The sequence below is a fragment of the Schistocerca cancellata genome, chromosome 3 (genome assembly GCF_023864275.1).
Source record: "Schistocerca cancellata isolate TAMUIC-IGC-003103 chromosome 3, iqSchCanc2.1, whole genome shotgun sequence".
In the NCBI taxonomy this organism is placed as follows: Eukaryota; Metazoa; Arthropoda; class Insecta; order Orthoptera; family Acrididae; genus Schistocerca; species Schistocerca cancellata.
In genome coordinates, this window is record NC_064628.1 from 328,484,396 (window position 1) to 328,494,374 (window position 9,979).

At 40.8% G+C, this 9,979-nt stretch overlaps 1 protein-coding gene across 3 annotated transcripts in view; it reads right to left on the bottom strand.

Moving 5' to 3' along the window:
• The window catches only part of LOC126175021 (sugar transporter SWEET1-like), a 195,282-nt gene extending 185,561 nt beyond the window's left edge, over window positions 1–9,721 (bottom strand). For 2 of the 3 annotated variants that reach the window (XM_049921519.1, XM_049921521.1), the window contains exon 1: window positions 9,580–9,721. In XM_049921519.1, coding sequence (XP_049777476.1) covers window positions 9,580–9,662 — 83 coding nt within the window. In that variant the 5' untranslated portion in view covers window positions 9,663–9,721. Of the gene's footprint in view, window positions 1–9,497 lie in introns of all 3 variants that reach the window. The other variant, XM_049921520.1, reaches the window with a different exon arrangement.
• Window positions 9,722–9,979: the final 258 nt, after the last annotated feature.

Here is a 9,979-nt window from a genome sequence, read left to right on the forward strand (position 1 = left end):
TACACTTGTGACATTCGTCAATGAATGTCTGTTCCTCCTACAGCTTCCACTGTCAGAAAACAAACAACACCTTTTTGCTCTTTGTTTGATGCCTTCATGTCATTATTTGCAATGCGACTGGCAGCACTGGACGATTGATGCATGCTATTGCTAGCTCTGTATAGTGACGTGACGTGCATGCATGCCCTTTAGCAACGGGCTGTCAACTTCCCTGCTCTGGTCGGAACCACACCTCGTTACGCACGCCACAATATTACCCTCCTGTACTCTTGTACTAGTGCTCTGTAAAATATGAACTGTAAACAGCTTCTTTGTTGCAGTCAGACCTTACACATTCAAGAACATGGTTGGCTGAATTATTCTAGGAAGAGATGAGTGTAGCACTGTGGGCACATGGTGGGACCTCTATGCCAGAAACCGAAAGATTGTCGAAACCTTCAAGTTCAGTAACTAGACCATACCAACAGCTCTGCAACTCATGCTCAGCTTCTGGGGCAATGAGCAGTGCACTAGACATTTCGACGGCACTTGGGGGAGACTGTGTGCATGACCTCAGACACAACATCTGCCTGGGTGTGTATAAAGCTGTCCTTCTGGCCAGGCTGGGCTATCAATGCAGCCGAACTTCAAATCAGTGTGTGCTGTGTGCTGACTGCACCATAAGGCCCCCAACATTCTTCCAGCTGCAGGCTGCCACCAGATGGAGCAAGGATCGAACCAACGCACTCCTAATCACACTTGTCTTGGGCAGGGGACACAACTGTCCCGCTAGCAGTGTAATACCAACAAAGTCACTGCATCTGATGCAGCACTACTGAGGTATGCCAACCATGCAAGGCCTTGGCACTACTGAGGCAGCAGGAAGTGCTGTCCTTGTGACACAGCTTCTTGACGCCATGTGCCACAAGATCGACCCCTAGCCATGCCTCTGGAACACAGGGGTCAATGCTAGGCCGCATTTTCAGACAAGGGCACCCACCTGAACTGCTCTATTTTGTTGGAGTAATAAAGAGTTTATATACACAGTCTCGTCGTGCTGCAGTCACCTTCACCTCCAATGGATTCCCATAGCCCTTCCCGTCAAGTCCACAACACCCAGGTGGGAGAACCAGCTCCATCCTGACCATTAGAAGAGCAGCCTTTCCATCTTCCATAGTGGTCATGGCACCACCTACCCATTTCAGTCTGGTACCCAACATGGGACACGCAACCGTCCATACTACTGCACCACTACACATTTATGAGATTGTATGCAAAATCAGTTTTGAGTTTATTACTCACTGTTTCAGTGTAGACCAACAACTGCACTCCGTAATTCTATGAGGGGGCAAACTTTGCCAAGTAGAAAGTAATATTACGCATCTTATGAGGCCCTGACTCATATTTTAATCACTTTCAACTTGCATGCATTTCACAGGGATGTTCCTAGAACACTCCAAACAAACTGAGACACTACACTGTTGACATGGATATCTTGTTTGCCTCTTCAAATGAGGGGAAAGGCATGTTTTTCAAATAATTTTTTCTGTGTTTGTAGCTCATTTTGTATGTGAAATATTCATTCAACTCTCATGGCAAGTGTCCAACAGAAAGTCTGCACTTTATATGTAGCTCAACAAGGTCTCTTGCTGGAGTCTTCATGAAGATCAATGTCATCATTACTTCTGCCTTTGAAGAAAATGGCCAAAGGCCATCTTGCTGTTCAGAAACTTTATAAGGTTGTACAGCATTGGTTGAGACAGCCCTTACCACATTTTCTTGTGTTATAAAACATGATGATCTCAGGTTTTCCTGAGCCAGGACCATTGCTTACTGAACAGTGCATAGAAGATACTAATATTGCAACTTTGGACTTATTTGACACAAATGGAACCAGGAACACTTCTTCAGCGAAACCATAAACAGTTGTCTTAACACCTGGATTCTTATTAGGTAGAAATTGCTGTGGAATCTTCTTTTTGTTTCTTTTAAGCATACTGGTGGAAGTTCATTGACTTGTCTCACTAATGAGTATCAGCTGTTACCTGTAATATTTCTCCATGTGTTTTCAAAAGGTTACACCAATCGAAGAACACTAAATGGGAACACAGTGACCATTCTCATGCTTTGATGAAAAAGTGTGATTATTGCTGTCTTTTTCAGAATGAATGTATGCATTATATAAGTAATTTGTATGTGTGTCAGTAAAGCACTGAATTTTCATGCTATATTTTGCTAGTTTTTTGGCATATACATTCTAAACCCATGCCTTCCACAGAAAGGTACAACAGTAGGAAAAGGTACAAGAGTAGAAAGGTTTACTATTTTCAATGAAATGCACAAAGATTTGTGAAAATGTAGCTGACTTGTCTAATTTCTTCCTTTCCACTTGATTATCTTGATTGTCATATCATAATCCAGATACTAAAAACGATAATCTTTCTTTACTAACAGCACAATTGAAAACGCATTTGTTTGTTCCTTAGGCTGCAAAGAAGTTGTAAACTGATTTCTTCCCCAATTTGAAAACATCTGAATAAGTTAACAGTCTTATTAATGACTTCAATCCAAAGACATCAACATCTCATAGATACGATAAGCAATCATTAGCACACCATGCTCCAAGTTCCTACATTTTAAGATTTGTCCATAGAATGATTTTCTCTTAATATATTGGGTAAAGAACAGACTCCATTCATTCAAAACAGCAGGGTTTTCTCCAAGACTTTTCGCCATCTGTCACAGTCCAGGTAGCTGCAAGATGATGTTATGTTGCCTTTTTCTTACTGTCAGTTTCTTGCTCTGAATTGTGTCATAATCACTAAATATCTCAAAATCAGGGTCATTATCGGGAAAGTTTTCATATGAGAATTCACTGAGCCGTTCTTGAATATCCACATCTATCTCACGTAAAATACACTAAATAGAAAATCCAGCTTTCCCCGCCACGGAGAAAGAGTACTATTCAACAAAAACACAATGCACAAATATTATAATACGTCTGTGAGATCTCTCAAAGCCCACAAATAAGAAGCAAAGGACGGCAACAAAGAAAGAGGTCTGATATGTGCAGCTTGCAATCCAACAGGAAGGTACACAGGTGAGTCCTCTTCACAGGGATGTGCGAAATATCATAAGACAAAAAAATCATAGCTATCTGAGAGATGGTCCATAATAGTTAACGATTAAATCACATTGACAACAAGGTCATTAGAGAACATCAGCCACATCTTGTTCAAAGGACTTATCCCTTGCACTTTTTTAAGCCTTTCAAACTAATAGTGCAAACTCCATAACGGTTTTGCAGATTAAAAGGGTTAATGTTTGACATGCTGTGGCTGTCTCATCTGAAAGGCTACCATTATGAAGTCTTTTATAGATTTAAGAATTCCAGTTAATTGTTCCCAATCCTTCTTGAGTGTAGAAGATAAACATTTCAAATCCCATCTTTTCTCTGCATAATTAAAAACAGATTCTGAGACATTTGTGCCCCGCTACTAATTGTCTCATTCTTATTACGAAATAAGTAAACATAAGGTCTAGTCCACCTAGTTCTCGCCATAGTTTGCTAATGGAAAGCCCTTAGCACAATATGAATAATAGGAGGAGTATGGGCAATGACTCACTGCATAGTTGTGGCATCACAATCAGTTTGGTGGATGCCATGCATTTTTGTGGACAGCTGATCAGTGGTCATCCCCAGGGTCGACCGAAGCGTCCGATCCCACCCGTCAGCTTTGACCCGTGACGTAAGGCTGTTGTGGTGTGTGACGTCACGACGGCGCGGAATTTAGTTTGTGAGAGTGGCGTGTTTGTAGATGTCGTTTTGATGCGATCGGTGGTGCTCTCTCGTGGTGTGTTAGGTGATGTTTTTGGTTTAGTTTGCGAGTGTGGCGTCTTGTGTGAATTTTGGTAAATTGTTTTTTTTTATGTCTTTGGTAGGTATGGATATGACTGACAGGGTCAACAGTTTTCAGTTGTCGGCTATGATGGGGGACAGTGCATTGTCTCTAATAAAATTTCTTCAACTATTCCGATTTTTGGATGAAGTCGTGAAGTGTTCAGTATGTCGTGCAGAAATGAGGCTTACTTAAAGTTTTGGCGTCTCGGACCAGGGACGGCTGTATGTGGAGATGTCGTAAGGATAACAGGTCAAGGAAAGTGTCGGTTTTTTCGTCGTTTAGCGTGGTTTTGTATGGGGGTGGATGTCTAAATTTGTTTATATTTAGTTTGTCCCCACTCAAAAACCCCCTATTTCCCGCACTTGTCCTGTTAGTGTCATTAGGATTTTTGTGGAACATGTGTGTGTTTGTTTTTCGATGTATTTTCGTCCTCATAATGTGTACATAACGACTTTATATGCGCCATATTGTAATCGTGGTTTACTGGTTTATGGTCGTTTCCGCCATATTTGTGACGTCATGGGTCAAGGCAAACGGACGGGATCGGACGCTTCCGTATTTCCCATCCCCATATAATATGCTATGCAGAACTTATGGTAGAGCTGGTATATGATATGACTGCTTTCACATTGATAGGATGAAATGGACCTTTGACAGAACTGGAGTATGATGCCATGGTGGATGCACTGAACAGGTCTCGCACCTAGGTCTTCCACATGGATATGATCCATTTGCCAATGGATTAGGAGCAGGTGTGGCATAAGGATGAACTGGATATTTCACAGGTTGGCAGCTAGTGGTATATCACTTTAGAAGGGATGGGAAGGACTGTAATTAGAAAGTTCCTCATTTCCAGGCATGATGATAAGTATTCATAGCCACTGTGGGGTTATGGTTGCCACCCTTCCTACTAAAAGTTGGAATCCAAAAGAAGTTTTAGTGCTATCCAAATGTCTCAACTTCAGCCCCACACCCTAGTTCAATCTTGCTGGACTCATCAAAGACCCACCGTCCTCTCATTCCTTATGGAACCCTGCATCAGTCCCAGATAACTTCCACCTAGTTATTTTCCAGGAATTCCTTACATCCAACTTGGCCTCCACCCTCCATTCCTTTCCAAGAATAAAAACTCTCCATTGAGGAAAGAACATTTGACCACAAATTTGAGACACTTTATGTATCCTCCCTGCAAACTCTGCTACTGTTGTGTTAACCACAGTGATTACCCAACTGCCAGCACATCAACCTTCTACATGCTTCTCAAAATTCATAAATATAACAATCCTAGATGCCCCACTGAAGGTGACTGCTGTGCTCCCACAGAAAGAATATTGGCTTTTGTTACCCAATGACTCCAATCCACCGTCCACAGTTTAGCTTCCCATATCAGAGATATGAACCACTTCCTTTACCTGGATTGCTACTTAACACTGTTGAGGCCACCTCCCTATACACCACCAACATTGCTGCTAACCGTGGCCTAGCCACTATCATACTGAACACTACCTGTCCCTATGTCCTACCAACTCCAAACCCACCATTTCACTCCTTATACATCTGACAAACCACACTGTTAGGCAAACTACTACCCCTTAGAGGGGAAGATATTTATCAAATCTGCAGCACACTCACAGCACCCACATGGTACCCCCTTATGGAAATCTGTTCACAGGGCATCAAGAGGAAATCTTTCCAGCCATGCACACGCGCCAAGCCCCTTTTTGGCTAAGGTTTGTTGACAATGTCTTCATGATCTGAACACAGGGCCAAAGTATCTTCCCTCCTCCACAGCCTCAACACCTTTTCTCCCATCTGCTTTACCTGGTCCTCCTCAGCCTAGCGTTCCACCTTCCTGGGATCTAGTCTCCACCTTTCCAATGGTGCCATACAAACTTCTGTCATAATGAGTGCACTAACCATTAACAGTACCTGCATTCTGATAGTTACCATCACTTCTACACTAAAAGGTCTCTCCCCTACAGTATGGGCATCTATGTGTGGTACATATGCAGCAGATGAGCAACCCCTTTCCCAGTATGCTAACATCTTCCTACCCTTCCTTTTGCATATCCAGCCTGAAAACAGATTGTTGGTTCCATATCCACACAAGCTCTAATTCTCTGACCGCACATGAACCAGCTGCGAAAGAGAGCACATCTCCCCCCCATAACTATATTACAGCTTTTGACTGTGTGAACCACATTGTCTTCATGCAAAAGGTAAAATACTGCAGGAAACTTGACAAAGTAAATCCATGATTTTTATCTTATGTGTACACAGTGGATATCAGTTCCATGTCCATCACATGCATTTTAACATACTGATGAGTTAATTGAGAAAAAATTATTGTTGGTTTGACTAACTACAGTCTATTTAGTTCAGCTATACCTGCAATACATTTAACGGTGGTTGTAGGCAATTTAAAAATGAAGAAATTAATTTATCCTGCATATTTACAGTTAGTAACAAGTTTATAGAACCATTTTTCAGGTAACATTGACTTACAGAAGAAACACTTTCAAAATGCAAAAGTGTATTATAACATTCGTATCTGGTGCTAGCCCAGAATGTCTTATAGCACTGATAGTTTGAGAACTATGCCACTGTACAAATACTCGTTAACGTCTTGTCAACAAAATCCCTTTTCAGACACCAGAACACCCTTACGTCACGGGTCAAAGCCGACGCGTGAGATCGGATGTTTCTGTTGACCCCCCTTTTCTTTTATAAAAATAACACAAAGCATGATTGCAATACTACACCAAAGCCATCTTTACAAGTCTTTCAAGGGTTTAATGCAAGCACAGATAGCAACAAACTACATAAATGGATACATATTCAACAATCTATCACAATGTATTATAGTGTCTAGTGATTAATAAAGCATAATTTAGAATTAAAAATAAAAATTATTTTGTTCCAAGTAGGCCTACTGCAACTTCTTTCGAAGAATTGTGTGACCTAATTTATTTAGGTATACTCTAGTGAAGCTCATTTTAGCATTTTATATTTCAAAAATTTGTATCATTTTATTCTATTGTGTTTCTCCAACCTTTTTTCCATATTAAAAAGCTTTCTGTCTACAGGATTTATGTAATGTAAATACGTAAATGTAATCACTGTTTGCAACTATTGGTTTATGATACTGCACAAGAGGCAGGTTACTTAGAGACTGTGGAGAAACTGCATGTTTAATCATTACAACCAACCCAACCAATTTCTCCTTGAAACAAGTACACATCTACACTCCAAAACACTACATCAATCAAACTACTCAAGTGAAAAGCACAATGTACGGCAATACACACAACTGAAAACAGCTGATTGTGGCAAGATAATTACCGGAATGAGAAGAAACACTAGCAGAAAACTACAATAACTTCCACAAAACATTTAGATAGCAACATGATACTATTTCACCACATACAGGAGTAATAAAATTGCAGATGTAATAAAAATGTACAGCACAAAAAGCAGGACACGTTCCTCACATGTAGCCGAAGAAATTGTAAATGTTGTGTGAACATAGGTCTGGAAGTGCTTTGTTTCCATGTTATAACTCATTTTCTCAAATTCATTAATCACAGGAAATACACACAACCAGAACACGCTAGGAAACAGCATGCCACTCTTTCTCACAGGACATGTTCAATACGCCATCTGTGGCCATTGAGATACGCATCAGCCTGGAATACTGCCTGTGGTTTTGCAGCCTTCCACAATACAGGTACAGACATTGAACATCTTGTAAGGGGTCCCATACACAAGAGCTTTCAAATGCCCCCACAAAAAAAGTCCAGCAGGTTTAGGTCCAGAGGAAGTGGAGGCCAGGCAATTGGTCCATCTCAGTCTATCCACCTGTCAACAAATTGTTATTTAGAAACCGACAGACATTAACAATAAACTGAGGAGGTGCTCCAGAGTGCATGAAGCACATGTTTTGTTGCACAGCTAAAGGCACATCTCTTGACACATCAGGTAGAACATTCTCTACGAAATTATGATAACTTTGTCCGTTGAGCTTGGATGAATGAAACAAACCAAACAATCATTAACAATGATGGCCCAAATACAGACAGAAAATCTTCATTGATGATTTGCTTCAACAGTTGCGTGTGGATTGACATTGGCCTTGCATGCAGATTTTGAAACTTTATTATCTGATATCACTGAGACAATGCCTCAACCTTGAACAGCATCATTGCACTAAAATTAGGGTTGACACTTTGCTGAATAAACCATTCACAGAAGAGTACCCATGCAGGAAAATCAGCTGCTGATAGTGCCTGCACACACTGTAACACTGGCCAGACAGCCATGTGGTCAACATACAGTGTTGCAGCTACATGTCTTGTATTGACATTAGGGTCGTCATCAACTACATGAAGAACTGCCTCCTCCCGTTGTGGTGTCCTCATCTTTCTAGGCATCCCCCGGTCACAAGTATCAGATTTAAATGCCCCATGCTCCATAAGTCAACGATCAATGGCTTCAAACATTTTCCTTTTGGGGCACCTTCAACATGAAAATATCCCCCAAACATTTGAGTGTGAGCACCACTGCTATCAGCTAATCCACACACTAAATGGGCATCTGCCTTCTCTGCAGCTGTGTACACTGCCATTGCACGAGCCAAATCTCTATCTAGTAACCTGTGTGCTTGCAACAATTGTATTGATCAGTGGAAAACTTAATGTTAGCTGCAAACAAGCAATGACATATGCCACATGGCAACAGGGGCATGTAAAACCAAACACTAGCAGTACACAACATAAACAGGCATCATCAAAAAGAGAGCATGTTCCACATGATTCTCACGTTCTGTTTTTGTGTGTTTCCATTATTAATGAGTTAGAGAAAATGAGTTGTAACATGGAAAAAATGCGTTTTCAGACCCATGTTCATTTAACAAAATTTCTTTGTCTGTGTGAGGAATGTGTCCTGCAATTTGTGCCGTACATTTTTGTTACAAACTATATACCTGCAATAGTTAATGCACGAGTCATGTGAAATAACAAGAGGTAATACGCAATTATACTATGTGAGAACAAGGAGTGAGAAACATTTGGAATGCAAAAGGGTACAAAATCGGAATAATTTTTTCTTTTGTTTGATGCGATATCCCTGTCTGAAATAAATAATGTATGAAGTACACGGGTCTTACATAGGCCTAGAATGCAACAGTGGGTCACCCTGAAATCTTGGTTATGGTGACAGATTGATCTGTAGTGCAACAAGAAATCTACGTAAGGTTGGATGATGGCAATTTTGCTGTGAGTTGCGCAGCCAACGAGTGTGGGTGCAAAGTAAAGGTTGTGGTAACAGAATGATCTGTAAGTTTGGCAGATGTCTATGTCCTCGCGTCATATTCAACGCATTTTGCGATAAGAGAGACTGTTAGATTTTTGATGTGTTCCAAACATAGGAAAACCGTGAACTTCTTGAAATGGCAATTTCTTTTGAATCTGGAACAAAATATGTAAAACCCCCTTACACACTACTCACAATTACAAGTGTATGTCGATTATAAATCCTTTTCACCAACTAATTACGACTCCCTGTAATGTTCATGCGCTTCATATTACCGAAAATTATGGAAAATAACAGTTCACTCACATTCCAGATAAAAACTGAATAATACCAGACGTCGCCGCTGTTGTGGCAAATAGACTTTTCAAATCAGGAAATAACATCTTACATATAATACACGCCTGTCCGATAACGCAGCCAGTTATCCCAAAAACACGGGTGGATAAATTTGTTTTGCAGCTCAGGTGTCATCAGTTACGCAAGAAATTGCACCAAATTCCACTTTTACCGCGATTTCAAATGTGCCACACTAGCATATCAACTGTATCCATAGATGTTTGTTTACAAATATTAATCAACCAAAGTTGTTCAATAAGATATTCCAGTGCAGGTGTTATTCTGATGTCAATGAACTACGGTGAATGCAGCCGTTACTATACACATCAGATGAATTCGAAATTGCGAATAATGACTACCATCAGCTGTAGATTAGAATGACGGCACTGAAAATTTGTGCCAAACCGGGACTCGAACCCTACTTCCCCGATTATCACGACCTGTCGCCTTAC